Source organism: Hyla sarda, chromosome 9 (assembly GCF_029499605.1).
Source record: "Hyla sarda isolate aHylSar1 chromosome 9, aHylSar1.hap1, whole genome shotgun sequence".
In the NCBI taxonomy this organism is placed as follows: domain Eukaryota; kingdom Metazoa; phylum Chordata; class Amphibia; order Anura; family Hylidae; genus Hyla; species Hyla sarda.
Window position 1 is genome coordinate 9454779 of NC_079197.1, and position 17111 is coordinate 9471889.

The window sequence follows — 17111 nt, forward strand, 5'->3', positions numbered from 1 at the left end:
TCACGACCACAGTGCTCTCTGCTGACATCTCTGTCCATTTTAGCAACCATGCATAGCAGATGCATGCTAAGGGCAGCATGGTGGCTCAGTGGTTAGCGCTGGGGCCTTGGGTTCAAATCCCACTAAGGACAACAATAAATAAAAAGTTATTGTTACTATTATTATAATGACGTCAGCAAAGAGCACTGTGCTCGGGATGTCATCAGAGAGAATTCCAAAAAGAAAAGAATTTCCTCTGTAGTATTCAGCAGCTAATAAGTACAGGAAGGATAAAGATTTTTTAATAGAAGTAATTTACAAATCTGTTTAACTTTCTGGCACCAGTTGATTTAAAAGAAAAAAGGTTTTCACCGGAGTACCCCTTTAAGGGGAACCTGTACCATTGAAAACGCAGTCCAATTTGTCGGAGAAGCCGAGCAGATTAATATATAATTTTGTGGCGAGGTTTTATTTTTAAATTTTTTTTACATATCCCACACAATGGCCATAATTAGTGTAAAAACAAAAAAACACCCTACTGCCGGAGTTCTTCTATAAGTAAAATAAAGGGTGAACTAGGTGAAAAAATAAAAATATTTAAAAAGCCCCAAATGCAGCTAGACATTAAACTGTTACTTACCTCCCCCCTCCGATCCCACGTCGATCCCCATTAACCCTCGGTTGGCACTTTGGAGTGGGACCCCATTGGCTGCAAAGGACCCCACTGATTTAAATGGCCTGAACAGAGTCAACCAGTAACTGTTTGCGCCGCGTACGCTTTTTTTTTTTAGGCAGACTCCAAAACGCAGGCTCTTTTGAAATTGCGCACTGGTCCCGAACTGATTCCCTTGCTGACTTCGTTCAGGTTCAATGGGGTCCTCTGCTCCCGTTAATGGTTTACGTCAGCATTCCATTTTCGGAGGGATGCCGACAGATAAGGCTTGGTTAACACTACAGAATCTCTGGGAAAAATTCCATCTGGAGATTCCGAGTGCGGCCAGCAGCGACTAAATCAGTCGGCAACAGGACTGCGCACACACTGCCGTGCCCCTAAATATCAATGTACTCCAGGTGGATTCCGCCCCAAGAATAAGCAAAATCAAACATTTGGCGGTGGAACGTCCATAGTGTGCACTGTGCAGCGGAGTCCCATTTCCAGCAAAGGCATTTTGGTGCAACAGAATTCCACTTTCCACAATAACGTAGTGTGAACATAACCTAAGTGATGATGAGTCCGACCCCCCCCCCCCCCCCCCGATCCTTAGAATAACAGAGACAATTTCTTTAAAAAAAAAAAAAAAACTACCCTTCTGTCTCCAGATTGGGTGTGGTATTACAACTTGGCTCCATTTACTTCAGTGGAACTGAGCTGCAGAACCACATCCAACCTGGAGACAGAGGGGGAGCTGTTTTTAAAAGAAAGTAGCAGTTTTTCTATTCTTGGATAACCCCTTTAAAGGGGCACTCTAGAGAATGTTTTTCTTTTTTTTAAATCAACTAGTGCCACAAAGTTATACAGATTTGTAAATTACTAATATAAACGTCCTAATCCTTCCAGTGCTTATCAGCTGCTGTATGCTCCAGAGGAAGTTGTGTAGTTCTTTCCAGTCTGATCACAGTGCTCTCTGCTGACACCTCTGACCATTTTAGGTACTGTCCAGTGCAGCAGAGGTTTACTATGGGGATTTGCTTCTACTCTGAACAGAATCCTGACATGGGCAGAGGTGTCAGCAGAGAGCACTGTGGTCAGACTGGAAAGAACTACACAACTTCCTCTCCAGCATACAGCAGCTGATAAGTACTGGAAGGATTAAGATTATTATTTTTTTTTTTTATAGAAGTGATTTACAAATCTGTTTTTCACTTTCTGGCACCAGTTGATTTGAAAACACTTGTTTTCCTCTGGAGTACCCCTTTAAGGGTGCACGCACACCACGTTTTTGCTATACAGTTCCCGTATACGGTTTCAAGTTAAAAACCGTACGGAACCATATAGAAAACCGTATGCATTGACTTAACATTGTAAACCGTATGTCATACGCATCATCCGGCTTAGTCCGTTTTGCGTCTTATACTGTTTTGTCCGTTTTTTTTACCCCGTACCTAAAACCGTAGTCTACCACGTTTTTTGGTTCGGGTGAAAAACCGTCTTAAACCTTATACGTTTTTTTTAACATGGGAGTCAATGGGAACCATACAGAACCGTATGTGCGTACGGTTCCATCTGGTTTTCACCATACGGTTTTTGACTTTGCACATTTTTGTTTTTTTTTCTTGGAATTTCAATCAAACAAGTGAAACTTTATTCAAAATGGAGTGAAAAGTTTTAAACGTATACGTTTTTTTTCTTCAAAAACTGATGCAACCGGACATCATTTTTCAAACCGTATACATTTTTTAACCGTATACAGGTTGAAATTTGTACACACGTTTTGATACAGTTTAGTCCGGTTTTGAGGAATAAGTTTTTCCTCAAAAACCTGATACGGGAAACTGTATTGCAAAAACGTGGTGTGAACGCAGCCTAAGAAACTGAAGGTGTGAACGCAGCCTAACGCTCTATGTTTTACCAGATCCAATGTCTGAGTACGGCGCGGACCGGTTACTTAGCAGCGGCGCTCGCACCGATCAGTGCACAATCACTGAATCCTGGGATTTGTAGTTCCCTAGCAACTAGACGAACAAACTTGTGCCCATATGAATGGATTGATGGATTCTTCTGTTTCTACAGAGAGGCTGTTGTTCTCCTGGAAGGAAGGCGGAGTGTGAGGATCTTGGCTTCTCCTCCTCCCTCTGGTAAAGTCAAATACCCATCGCACCGCTGAAGACTCCAGGATCCCAGAGCCGGAAAACCTCAGATTCCTCAGTAAGTGTCTGTAGATCTGTAATCGATCCCTCGCAGGATGACCTGATGTTACATATAACCTACCTATCTATCATGTTATAGGAAGGTTTCCCTTGTGTCCATGCCGCTGCTTTATATGGATCTTACGCCATAGTAATCCTTTCTTTTAACCCTATGGCAGTGTTTCCCCTACCAGGGTGCCTCCAGCTGTTGCAAAACTACAACTCCCAGCATGCCCGGACAGCCGTTGGCTGTCCGGGCATGCTGGGAGTTGTAGTTTTGCAACAGCTGGAGGCACCCTGGTTGGGGAAACACTGTCCTAGGCTGTCTGCGCCATGTTGGGAGTTGTAGTTTTGCAACAGCTGGAGGCACTTAGTCGGGAAACACTGCTCTAGGCTGTCCGGGCACGCTGAAAGTTGTAGTTTTGCAACAGCTGGAGGCACCCTGGTTGGGGAAAACACTGCCCTGGGATGTCTGGGCGTGCTGGGAGTTGTAGTTTTGCAACAGCTAGAGGCACCCTGGTTGGGGAAAACACTGCCCTGGGATGTTCGGGCGTGCTGGGAGTTGTAGTTTTGCAACAGCTTTAAGCACCCCAGCCGTTTGGTCATGCTGGGAGTTTTAGTTTTGCAACAGCTGGAGGCACCCTGGTTGGGGAAACACTGACCTAGGCTGTCCAGGCCATGTTGGGAGTTGTAGTTTTGCAACAGCTGGAGGCACTTTGAGTGGGCAAACACTGCTCTAGGCTGTCCGGGCATGCTGAAAGTTGTAGTTTTGCAACAGTTGGAGGCACCCTGGTTGGGGAAAACACTGCCCTGGGCATGCTGGGAGTTGTAGTTCTGCAACAGCTTTAAGCACCCCAGCCGTCTAGTCATGCTGGGAGTTGTAGTTTTGCAACAGCTGGAGGCACCCTGATTGAGGAAACACTTCCCTAGGCTGTCCGAGCATGCTGGGAGTTGTAGTTTTGCAACAGTTGAAGGAACCCTGGTTGGGGAAACACTGCCCTTAGCTGTTTGGGCATGCTGGGAGTTTTAGTCTTGCAACAGCTGAGGGCAACCTGGTTGGGGAAACACTGTCCTAGGGCTTGCACAGAGATTCAAAGCAGCTACTGATTGATTTTAACTATTGAGTGTCCGCTGCCGTTTGCAGGATTGTGCACAGATCACTGTATTGCACTGGATTAGAAGTCTCTGTCTCTATGTAGCCCTAGGCCTGTTTTGCCTATTGGAATTTCCCTATTCTATTAACTTAAAATAAATTTTCCATGGTAACGAAGATCTTGCCTACAAATTGACAGGGTTACAGGATAGGCCTCCATGGCTACTTTTGGGAGGGGCGACATTGCAGTTCTTTCACCACAATGTTTCCTGTGGGGCAGAAGTTGTGCAACAGTTGCAGGAAGCTGCGGTTATGTGATGGTGGCGGTTACTTGTGAACTTACTGCGGAGACCGCCATATAAAGTTCAGTCTTTGTATGAAGCAGGGGGTCACCAAACTGTGCCAAACTACAACTCCCAGCATGCATGGACAGCCAAAGTCACTCTAGTCCAGTGGTCGCCAAACTGTGAACCTTCATATGTTGCAAAACTACAACTCCCAGCATACCCGGACAGCCAACGGCTGTCCGGGAATGCTGGGAGTTGTAGTTTTGCAATAGCTGGAGGGTACAAGGTTTGGGGACCACTGGCATAAAGGAAATGCTCCATAACTTTCTAATATGCTTGTGGATCTGCATAGATTTAAATGAGTAATCCGGAATTAAATAGAACAAAAAAAAATAATAATAATACTTATCTGTCCCTGGTCCCCCGCAGCTCCATCTGGTCCCCTGATCTTAAAAGGGTTATCCAGGAAAAAACTTTTTTGTATATATCAACTGGCTCCAGAAAGTTAAACAGATTTGTAAATTACTTCTATTAAAAAATCTTAATCCTTTCAGTACTTATGAGCTTCTGAAGTTAAGGTTGTTCTTTTCTGTCTAAGTGCTCTCTGATGACACGTGTCTCGGGAACCGCCCAGTTTAGAAGCAAATTACCATAGCAAACGTCTTCTAAACTGGGCGGTTCCCGAGACACGTGTCATCAGAGAGGACTTAGACAGAAAAGAACAACCTTAACTTCAGAAGCTCATAAGTACTGAAAGGATTAAGATTTTTTAATATAAGTAATTTACAAATCTGTTTAACGTTCTGGAGCCGGTTGATATATAAAAAAAAGTATTTTTCCTGGATAACCCCTTTAATTCTGCTTCCAAGACAAGTGCTTGGTGCAGGACCTGCCGGTGTTCTGCCATTTTTCCCGGACTAATCATAAATCTGGGACCACATTACTTCTAGTGACGTGAGCGCATTTATTCCTGGTACAGCGCACATGCCCATCCCTGATCTTTTCAGCAAAAAAGACATCAGTCGCTGGCAGAAGCAATCGATGGCGGAGCCATTCTGCTCATTGTAATACCCTGGTCCCTTAGTGCTAAACACACTTAAAGGGGTACTCCGGTGGAAAACATTTTATTTATTTTTATTTTTTAAAATCAACTGGTGCCAGAAAGTTAAACAGATTTGTAAATTTCTTCTATTAAAAAAATCTTAATCCTTCCAGTACTTATTAGTGGCTGTAAACTACAGAGGAAATGCTTTTCGTTTTGGATTTCTCTTCTGTCACGATCAGAGTGCTCTCTGCTGTCCATTTTAGGAACTGTCCAGAGCAGGAGAAAATCCCCATAGCAAACATATGTTGCTCTGGACAGTTCCTAAAATGGACAGCAGAGGTCAGCAGAGAGCACTCTGGTCGTGACAGAATAGAAATCCAAAAAGAAAAGAATGGAAGGATTAAGATTATTTAATAGAAGTAATTTAGAAATCTGTTTAACTTTCTGGCATCAGTTGATTTAAAAAAATAATAAAATAAAAAAAGTTTTCCACTGGAGTACCCCTTTAAAGGGGTACTCCCCTGGATAAAAAAGGGTTTTAATTAACTGGTGCCAGAAAGTTAAACAGATTTGTAAATGCCTTCTATTTAAAAATCTTAATCTTTCCAGTACTTAACTGCTTCTGTATGCTCCACAGGAAGTTCTTTTATTTTTTAACTTCCTTTCTGTCTGTCCACAGTGCTCTCTGCTGACACCTCTGTCCATGTCAGGAACTGTCCAGAGCAGGAGAGGTTTGCTATGTGGCTTTGCTCCTATTCTGGACAGTTCCTAAAATGGACAGAGGTGTCAGCAGAGAGAACTGTGATCAGGCAGAAAAGAAATTCAAAAAGAAAGGAACTTTCTGTGAAGCATACAGCAGCTGATAAGTAATGGAAGCATTAAGATTTTTAAATAGAAGTAATTTACAAATCTGTTTAACTTTCTAGCACCAGTTGATAAAAACAAAAAACAAAAAAAAAAATTCCAGTGGAGTACCCCTTTAAAGAGGATATATCATGCCCAAAAACGTAGCCCCTGCCCGCAGGATGAGTTTTAGATCACAGGGGGGTCCGATTGGTATGTTGATCCCCGCACGAAGCGGCGACTGACACGCCCCCTCAGTATACATCTATGGGAATGCCGTTCGGCTATTTTCTGCTCTCCCATAGAGATATAGGGAGGGGGCATGTCGGCCGCAGCTTTGTGAGGGGGTCGTCACGCTCTGTTCCCGGGAAAGTCAAGGCCCTGTACAGGAGACCCCAGTCGGACCACGGCGGTCTAAAACTTATCCCCCATCCTGCGTATAGGGGATCAGTTTTTGTGCTAGATACTAATACTTCTCCTTTAAAGGGGTACTCCAGTGGAAAACTGTTTTTTTGTTTTGTTTGTTTTTTAAATCAACTGGTGCCAGAAAGTTAAACCAATTTGTAAATTACTTCTAAAATATTTATCCTTCCAGTATTTATCAGCTGCTGTATACTACAGAGCAAGTTCTTTTCTTTTTAAATTTCTATACTGTCTGACCACAGTGCTCTCTGCTGACACCTCTGTCCATGTCAGGAACTGTCCAGAGCAGGAGCAAATCCCCATAGCAAACCTCTCCTGCTCTGGACAGTTCCTGACATGGACAGAGGTGTCAACAGAGAGCACTGTGGTCACACTGGAAAGAAACCCAAAAAGAAAAGAACTTCCTGTGGAACATACAGCATCTGATAAGTACAGGAAGGATTAAGATTTTTAAATAGAAGTCATTTACAGATCTTTCTAATTTTCTGGCACTAGTTTTTTTTTTCCCACCGGAGTACCCCTTTAAGGAGGCAAGTGTATATTTTTGGGGATACTGTACCCAAACGCTAAAGTGTACAAGGGCGTAATGTCCAGCGTCAATAATGTGACAAAACAGGAATTCTTTATTCATTCATACAACAGGATAGCAACGCTGGCACGTTTCAGATCATCCAAGATCCTTAGTCATGGCATGAAAGTGTAGCCCCGGACCCTAACCCTATACACGGCTGCCCCTAGGTGGGCAAGAACTGCACTCTCAAGAGAAGTCTGATGAGCAGAATGGCTCTGCTATCGATTGCTTTTGCCTGCGAGTGACATCATATTTGCTGGACAGAGCAGGAATGGACGTGTGTTCTTGCACATGTGCAGTACCAGGAGCTTACGCCACCGGGAACTGACACAGGATCGGCTTTCTGATTGGTTGAGGAAAACGATACAATGTTGTCCCAAGAAGAGCAAAGATTGAGGGACTGGCGGAGCTGCGGGGCACAGGGGCTAGGTAAGTATATATATATATTTTTTTCAGGATATGAATTATTGCAAAATGCCGGATAACCCCTTTAATACTTCTCCATTCTTCATTAATTTTGTATTGTCAGGATCATCCTCTGTGAGTAAAAAAAGGTTTGGACCCCAGACCGATGCATGTTACACCATTGTTGCTGATGTTGACTGTGTCCTTGTCGGTCTTAATGCAGGTGCTGGTCTTGTCGTCCTGTTTTTGGTATCTGACGCCGGTCACGTGATGCTGGCTGCGGTCCTGACTCTCGCAGCCGTAGTGGTGGGCATTGTCCTCCTGGTTATCTGGCGAGTGCGTACCAATGGGGAATGGGCTCTATGGTGGCACGATAACTACCTGGAAAGAATACGAGATTTTCTGTCTGGAACAACTAGGCCTGTACGGATCCTGCAGTATGTACAGCGCTGTGCCAAACATGGGGACGCCCCCAGTGTCATATCTGCCATAGATTCCTTCTGCTCCAACGTGGAATGGGCCATGAATATTGGAGATAAGAAAGGTGAGTAAGACATCCAGTCACTTCAACTGCTGAGGAATATTGGGTTATTAGAAGTACTAAAGGTATTATATAGTGATTGGGAGGACAGTATTATAGTAGTTATATTCTTGTATATAGGAGCAGTATTATAGTAGTTATATTCTTGTATATAGCAGCAGTATTATAGTAGTTATATTCTTGTATATAGCAGCAGTATTATAGTAGTTATATTCTTGTATATAGGAGCAGTATTATAGTAGTTATATTCTTGTATATAGGAGCAGTATTATAGTAGATATATTCTTGTATATAGGAGCAGTATTATAGTAGTTATATTCTTGTATATAGGAGCAGTATTATAGTAGTTATATTCTTGTATATAGGAGCAGTATTATAGTAGTTATATTCTTGTATATAGGAGCAGTATTATAGTAGTTATATTCTTGTATATAGGAGCAGTATTATAGTAGTTATATTCTTGTATATAGGAGCAGTATTATAGTAGTTATATTCTTGTATATAGGAGCAGTATTATAGTAGTTATATTCTTGTATATAGGAGCAGTATTATAGTAGTTATATTCTTGTATATAGGAGGCAGTATTATAGTAGTTATATTCTTGTATATAGGAGGCAGTATTATAGTAGTTATATTCTTGTATATAGGAGGCAGTATTATAGTAGATATATTCTTGTATATAGGAGGCAGTATTATAGTAGATATATTCTTGTATATAGGAGCAGTATTATAGTAGTTATATTCTTGTATATAGGAGGCAGTATTATAGTAGTTATATTCTTGTATATAGGAGAAGTATTATAGTAGTTATATCCTTGTATATAGGAGCAGTATTATAGTAGTTATATTCTTGTATATAGGAGCAGTATTATAGTAGATATATTCTTGTATATAGGAGGCAGTATTATAGTAGATATATTCTTGTATATAGGAGCAGTATTATAGTAGTTATATTCTTGTATATAGGAGGCAGTATTATAGTAGTTATATTCTTGTATATAGGAGAAGTATTATAGTAGTTATATCCTTGTATATAGGAGCAGTATTATAGTAGTTATATTCTTGTATATAGGAGCAGTATTATAGCAGTTATATTCTTGTATATAGGAGCAGTATTATAGTAGTTATATTCTTGTATATAGGAGCAGTATTATATTCTTGTATATAGGAGGCAGTATTATAGTAGTTATATTCTTGTATATATAGGGTAATCAAAAATATAAATGTGATTTATCTTCTCTAGTATAACATCTTCTTTTTATTGTGATGCCAGGTGAGATTCTGGATGCGGTGGTATTGGAGACTCGCCCCCGTTATGTACTGGAGCTCGGCACATACTGTGGATATTCAACATTAAGGATTGCCCGTCTTCTGCCCCCTGGCGCTCGACTTATTACTATAGAAATGAACCCCCATTATGCCCAGGTGGCCAGAGAGCTGTTTCAGCTTGCAGGACTGGATTCACAGGTGGGTAGCAGGGGGCATTGTGCCAGGAACATGTTGGGCAGCAGCTTTTCCATATCCGTGATGTCTCATTCATCTCTCTCTCTTTTGTCATTCACTCCACCCGATTTCTCCTTTATCCCCCGTGCACCCATAGCTGCCCCTTATATCTGATTTTCCATTACCCCCCACTCCTCCCTCCTCTTGCACTCAGCCAGAGCAGACCGCCATGCAGTCCACTTGCCATCAGCGCAAGTGGCGCCTCCAAGAGGCTCTTCTCTATACAACACTACAGTGTCTGCAGCTGCCCCTTCAGCTGTTTTCTCGCACTCCCCAATACCCATTGACTCCGTCCTCACTTTCTGCGCGGGAAAAATCTGCAGAGAAGCGGCCAACAGGTCAGACGTGTAAGGTGAGATTCCCATCCCCCCAACGCCCCGCCAGCCATTTAGGATCAGTTCTTGGAAATATAGGATTTACAAGCTTTATCGTCGCTTTGCTTTGTGTGTCGGAGCCAGATAAGCCTGGGATTGATTTAATACAGAAAAGTAAAGAAGTCGGCGCCGCAATCCCTAATATTCACTCTTAATCCTACAGGACGGGCGGCGCCAGGTGTAGGCCAAGCCTTGCCACCCAAATCCTCAAGGTAAAAGATTAAAGCTGCTACAGAATGCCGATATGTAGCTTCACATCAGTGGACTTCAAACTGTGGTCCTCCAGCTGTTGCAAAATGACAACTCCCAGCATGCCCGGACAGCCAACGGCTGTCCGGGCATGCTGGGGGTTGTCGTTTTGCAACAGCTGGAGGGTCACAGTTTGGAGACCACTGGCTTATATGAACCAAGCCAAGTTGGGGGGCTCACACTATGTAAAAAAATTAAAAATAATAATAAATATATATCATATATATATATTGAGGTACTTGTGTTGCACGTAACCCTTCGTGCCAAAAGGAATAGGAAAAAAATATAATACAGACATATATATATATATATGAGGATAAACTGACAGACTAGTTGTATATAGAGTATTATTTAATATTTTAAACAATAAATGTCCAAGCAGGGCCCTTGATATGGACTATAACATATATAAAATAATAAAAATGTAAAATATATTATTGCACAATACGTATTTATAGATTAAAAAAAGTCCATAAAAGTCAATTGAACAGCCACCTATTGCATGGTAGTAATGTTCTCTACGAGCCAAAGCATGGGAAGCTACGTATGGACGTTGGGCTGGGATTAATTTAAAGGGGTACTCCAGAGGGGGGGAAAACGGTTTCCAGATCATCTAGTGCCAGAAAATTATACAGATTTGCAAATTAGTTCTATATAAAATTCTTAATCTTTCCAGTACTTATCAGCTGCTGTATGCTCCAGAGAAAGTTGTGTAGTTCTTTCCAGTCTGACCACAGTGCTCTCTGCTGACACCTCTGTCCATGTCAGGAACTGTCCAGAGCAGGAATAATTCGCCATAGCGAATGTACAGTTCCTGCCAACGGCTGTCCGGGCATGCTGGGAGTTGTAGTTTTGCAACAGCTGGAGGTCCACATTTTGGAGACCACTGATATACACTATTAGTGAATTTAGGGAGCTCTGGGTTATCTTACAATCTTTCCCGTCTGCCACCCTGCTTTCCCGATTGTCGATAAGTGGAAAGTGGCATTCTGGGAGTTGTAGTTTTGCAACAGCTGGATGTCCTCAGTTTGGAGACCACTGATATAGATTTTAAGCAACTGAATAGACGACTCAAGGACTTTATTTTTTTTTATTGTAGGCATGCTGGGAGTTGTAGTTTTGCAACAACTGGAGGGTCCACAGTGTGAACACGGCCTAAACAGGACACATTGTGAACCAAGTACAGTCTTTGCCAGTGGTCTTCAACCTGCGGACCTCCAGATGTTGCAAAACTACAATTCCCAGCATGCTCGGACAGCCAACGGCTGTCCGGGCATGCTGGGAGTTGTAGTTTTGCAACATCTGCAGGTCCGCAAGTTGAAGACTACTGGTCTATGCGCACATATGGGGCCTGGTAACAAGACGGTATTCTGAAAATATGTAGTGAATTACCGATGTTCAGGCCGTCAGCGTAAAGTGGAACCAGCTGCTAAAAATGAGCGAATTAATGTCTGGTTCCCATGAGACAATCCAGCCATTACCCCCTGCTCCTCTCTCGGTGCCCGTCTTCATTATGCCAAGTGCGGAGAACACCTCCTGGTTCATGATTGTCATGTCATTGGGCTCAGGGCTGTAGTACCGGGGAGGCGCGGGGTAAACGAGCGTTAAGATAAAACCTATAGGGAGGACGGATCTGACAGCAGAGACCTTGGCACATTCATAGAGGACACATCTCTTTATTCTACAGTGATTCATAGAGGGATAGAAACTTATTTATAATCTGGCCTGTGAGGGGGGGTTGAAATATTGGGGGTAGGGGGTCACATATGGGCCCCGGAGGGTCTTCAAAGCCAAATAAAAAGACAACAGTCATATGAATGTCTTGAGTTTGCAGATTACATTTTATTTAAAGGGGTACTCTGGTATAAAAAAAAGAATAGTGTTTAAATAAAAATGTCACCCCCCAAAAAAAAAAAAAAAAAAATATATATATATATATTTCTTACTAATATAGTGTTAGCACAAATTGTACTGGCTTCAGCATGTTTTTGAGGGATTCACCCCTGACAGGAAGTTGTGTAGGCCTCTCATTCTCGGTGTAGTGTTGTCCCAGCAGCTCTCTGACTCCTCCCTCTCTCCTGACAGGAAGTTGTGTAGACCCCTCATTGTCAGTGTAGTCTTGTCTCAGCAGCGTCTTGTTCTCTCCTGACAGGAAGTTGTGTAGACCTCTCATTGTCAGTGTAGTCTTGTCTCAGCAGCGTCTTCTTCTCTCCTGACAGGAACTTGTGTAGACCTCTCATTGTCGGTGTAGTGTTGTCGCAGCAGCTCTCTGACTCCTCCCTCTCACCTGACAGGAAGTTGTGTAGACCTGTCATTGTCAGTGTAGTCTTGTCTCAGCAGCACCTTCTTTTCTCCTGACAGGAAGTTGTATAGGCTTCTTTGTCACTGTGGTGTAACCTCAGCAGCACCCCAGCTTCTCTCTTTCTTCTGTGTGTAGTCGTGTCATTGTCAGTATGGTTTGACTCTGCAGCTCCTCACCTCTTCCCTCTCTTCTGAGACAAGACATCATCATCCTGCTGTCTTAGGAGGAGTGTCAAGATTTTGTCTCTGAGCTCTATTACTGCCCTCTGACTAACCCCTTCTCCCTGTTATATACATATATATCTTTATTGGGACATTAAGGGAAAAATGAAGTGAGGTCACAGAATGCTGCCTTGTGCTAAACAATGTCATAGGCAGAGGAGCAGACAAGGAATAAATACAGCAGGTACTGCAATTTCACTGACTGTGCAATTGTCTGCTAGGAAATAAGATCTGCAGCAACTCTGGCAAGGAACTGACAGGAGTGCTATGGGAGGAGAGTAGGCAGGATGTGATAGCTGCAATAACAATTCATGGAAAACAATGCATTCTGGTAATTGTAGTACTGAGCAACTGCTAATCCAGGAAGCACATGATTAAGACCTCAAAACAAAATAGATTGTTGGTGGCTTCAGAACCTGGGCAGGCAGGTAAGCAATATTATATGCTTCTGCAGCATTTTTATATTTTTTGGAATACCCCTTACATTATACCCCTATTATGCAAATTAACCCTTTCAGACTCTAGAAACTGTATTATCAGCCATATTGTTTTCCTTCTGGGTGATGAAATGATCCTGTCTTATAGGTGGAGCTGTTGGTTGGATCCAGCTCGGCCCTGATTCCGCAACTCAAAAAGAAACTGGACATTGAGACATTTGACCTCGTCTTTATTGACCACTGGAAAGTCAGCTACCTCCCCGACACCAAACTGCTGGAGGTAAGTGGACATGTTATCTGCTGACATTAACATGGAGAGGAGTAGGAAAGATTCCTATAAACCACAAGTAAGGGTCTATTCACACAGCAGAATCTCCAATAGACTTCTATGGGATTCCGCACTCCCATTCACACTTCTGAATTTCCGCCACCGGAAAAGTGGGTGGGGTGGGGTGTAACTTCTATATATCCTGATCCCGCAGCCGAGATAGCAGCAGCAGTATACAGACAGAGCTGGAGGGGAGGTGTATAACTACTATATATCCTGATCCTATAGAGATATAGTGGAGGGGAGGTGAATCCCTACTATATACAGTGATTCCATAGAGATAGCAGCAGCAGTATACAGATAGAGCTGGAGGGGAGGTGTATAACTTCTATATATCCTGATACCATGGAGATAGAGCTGGAGGGGAGGTAAATCACTACTATATATCCTGATCCCATAGAGATATAGCTGGAGGGGAGGTGAATCACTACTATATACAGTGATTCCATAGAGATAGCAGCAGTATACAGATAGATCTGGAGGGGAGGTGTATAACTACTACATATCCTGATCCCATAGAGATAGCAGCAGCAGTATACAGATAAGAGCTGGATGGGATGTGTATAACTACTATATATTCTGATCCTATAGAGATATAGCTGGAGGGGAGGTGAATCACTACTATATACAGTGATTCCATAGAGATAGCAGCAGTATACAGATAGAGCTGGAGGGGAGGTGTATAACTTCTATATATCCTGATCCCATAGAGGAAGCAGTATACAGATAGAGTTGGAGAGGCGGGGCATAACCACTATATATCCTGATCCCATAGAGATAGCAGCAGTATACAGACAGAACTGGGAGGGGGAAGTGTATGACTACTATATATCCTGGTCCTATAGATAGCAGCAGTATACACATAGAGCTGGGATGGGAAGTGCATAACTACTATATATCCTGATCCCATAGAGATAGCAGCAGCAGTATACAGATAGAGCTGTAGGAGTAGTGATGTTTACATGATATGGGCAATCATACCTTCCATCCTCTCTCCAGGAATGCGGCTTGCTGAAGGCGGGCTCTGTTCTCTTGGCCGACAACGTCACCTGTCCCGGAGCTCCCGACTACCTGCAGTACGTGAGGAACAGCCCGCGCTACCGGAGCCAATACTTCAAGTCCGTGCTGGAGTACCTGCAGGTGGAGGACGGTGTGGAGAAATCGGTCTTCCTAGGATGACGGACTTTCAGAAAAGAAAAAACAAAACGTGGCCAGGGAAGGTCGATGGACTGGCAATGATATAAGGGGCACCCGAAACCCGGGCATGAGAAATTTAAGGGGCTCACATGGGTTACGGCACGCTGCTCTCGTCAGGTCCTTGGAGACAGACATTTTTTTTTGCCTAAAAAATACTAAAGTTTTCATCTACAATATAAAAAAAAAAAAAAAAAAACAGTCCTTTAGTTGTCTTCTTCTAGTTAGTTACTTAAAGGGGTACTCCCCTGGAAAACTTTTTTTTTTTTTTAATCAACTGGTGCCAGAAAGTTAAACAGATTTGTAAATTACTTCTATTTAAAAATGTTAATCCTTCCTGTACTTATCAGCTGTTGTATGCTCCACAGGAAGTTCTTTTCTTTTTGAATTTCCTTTCTGTCTGACCACACTGCTCTCTGCTGACACCTCTGTCCATGTCAGGAACTGCCCAGAGCAGGATAGGTTTTCTATGGGGATTTGCTCCTACTCTGGACAGTTCCTGACATGGACAGAGGTGTCAGCAGAGAGCACTGTGGTTAGACGGAAAGGAAATTCAAAAAGAAAAGAACTTCCTGTGGAGCATACAACAGCTGATAAGTACTGGAAGGATTAAGATTTTTTTTTTAATAGAAGTAATTTACAAATCTGTTTAACCTTCTGGCACCAGTTTATAAAAAATAAATAAATAAAATTTCCAGGGGAGTACCCCTTTAAAATCTATTTCAGTGGTCTCCAAATTATGGACCTCCAGCTGTTGCAAAACTACAACTTCCAGCAAGCCACTCTACTTTTCCACATTTGGAAAAGAAGGGTGACAAATGGGAAAGATTGTAAGGTAACTTATACACTATTAGAGAATTTTGGGAGTTCTATCAGTGGTCTCCAAACTGTGGACCTCCAGCTGTTGCAAAACTACAACTCCCAGCATGCCCGGACAGCCGTTGGCTGTCCGGGCATGCTGGGAGTTGTAGTTTTGCAACCGCTGGAGGTCCACAGTTTGGAGACCACTGATAAAGAATATGCCTCTCTGGTGCCAGGGATGGGGAGGCCCCACATTCCAGGACAGGACACAAATGCCGAATCGGCACCTCGGCTAATAGGCTGTAATTAGTGTAATGACGGGGGCTCAGGGATTTAGGTCACCAAGCAGGAGGGGGCCGCTCATGAGAGAGAAAGGCCTGCAAGGATTAGGGAATGACTTAGAGCTGGCAGAATTAGGAAGGACACAGACTCACTCAACTCGCACGGTTAACCCTTAAAAGGACAAGCGACATACATGTACGTCAATGTGCCCCAGTACTTGGTGCACAGCGACGTACATGTACGTCACAGGGTTCCGTGTCTCCCGACACTATAAGCTGGGACCTGTGGATAACGGGGGACATCAGCGATCAGGCTGATATTGGCCATTTAGCCTTCAGATGTCCTGATTAGAGATGAGCGAACTTACAGTAAATTCGATTCGTCACAAACTTCTCGGCTCGGCAGTTGCTGACTTTTCCTGCATAAATGAGTTCAGCTTTCAGGTGCTCCCATGGGCTGGAAAAGGTGGATACAGTCCTAGGAGAGAGTCTCCAGCCACCGGAGCACCTGAAAGCTAAACTCATTTATGCAGGAAAAGTCATCAACTGCCGAGCCGAGAAGTTCGTGACTAATCAAATTTAATGTAAATTCACTCATCTCTAATCATGGTATCTGCTGGGCTTAAAGGGGTACTCCGGTGGAAAAAAAAAATTGTTTTAAATGAACTGGTGCCAGAAAGTTAAACAGATTTGTGAATTACATCCATTTAAAAATCTTAATCCTTTCAGTACTTAGCTGCTGTATGCTCCACTGGAAGTTGTGTAGTTCTTTCCTGTCTGACCACAGTTCTCTCTACTGACACCTCTGTCCATGTCAGGAAGTGCCCAGAGTAGGAACAAATCTTCTTCTGCTCCAGACAGTTCCTGACATGGACAATGGACAGAGGTGTCAGCAGAGAGCACTGTGGTCAGACAGGAAAGAACTACACAACTTCCTCTGGAGCATACAGCAGCTGATAAGTACTGGATGGATTAATTTTATTTTTTTTAAATAGAAGTTATTTACAAATCTGTTTAACTTTCAGGCACCAGTTCATTTAAATAAAATAAAAAATTCCAATGGAGTACTCCAATAAGGGGGACTCATCGGACCACACAGCACAATTGCGGGGGGCCGATAAGTAAAGATGGAGCTCCTCTCACCTGCTCTGGTGAACCTCCTATTGACTATAGAAGTAAATTGCCATTATCACTGATCAGTGCCATGCCTATGTATAGCAATCCAAAAATAATTTAATTAAATATTAAAATATGTAAATGATCCTGCACTGTAAAAGGCGTAAACGCTGCTGAACGGAAGTATTTCAGCTTTTCATGTGAGATACAGGGTTTGCTTAAAGGGGTACTCCGGTGGAAATCTTTTTTTTTTTTTAATTAACTGGAGCCA

General features: G+C 42.8%; 1 protein-coding gene across 1 annotated transcript; it reads left to right on the forward strand.

Annotated features, from left to right (window-relative positions):
- The first annotated feature begins 2696 nt into the window (after window positions 1–2696).
- LOC130290604 (catechol O-methyltransferase A-like) lies at window positions 2697–14836 on the forward strand. Its single transcript, XM_056538453.1, has 5 exons — window positions 2697–2845; window positions 7717–8037; window positions 9308–9501; window positions 13269–13400; window positions 14448–14836. Exons 2-5 carry the CDS (start codon window positions 7764–7766, stop codon window positions 14625–14627), a joined length of 780 nt encoding a protein of 259 aa, XP_056394428.1. The 5' UTR covers window positions 2697–2845; window positions 7717–7763; the 3' UTR covers window positions 14628–14836.
- Window positions 14837–17111: the final 2275 nt, after the last annotated feature.

What these genes read in the sequence shown, in the direction of transcription:
- LOC130290604 (XM_056538453.1), top strand. Translation starts at nt 7,764, where the DNA reads ATGCTGGCTGCGGTCCTGACTCTCGCAGCCGTAGTGGTGGGCATTGTC. An exon ending in GAATATTGGAGATAAGAAAG is followed by an intron (nt 8,038 to 9,307) that starts GTGAGTAAGACA and finishes TTGTGATGCCAG; the next exon opens with GTGAGATTCTGGATGCGGTG. An exon ending in CCGACACCAAACTGCTGGAG is followed by an intron (nt 13,401 to 14,447) that starts GTAAGTGGACAT and finishes TCCTCTCTCCAG; the next exon opens with GAATGCGGCTTGCTGAAGGC.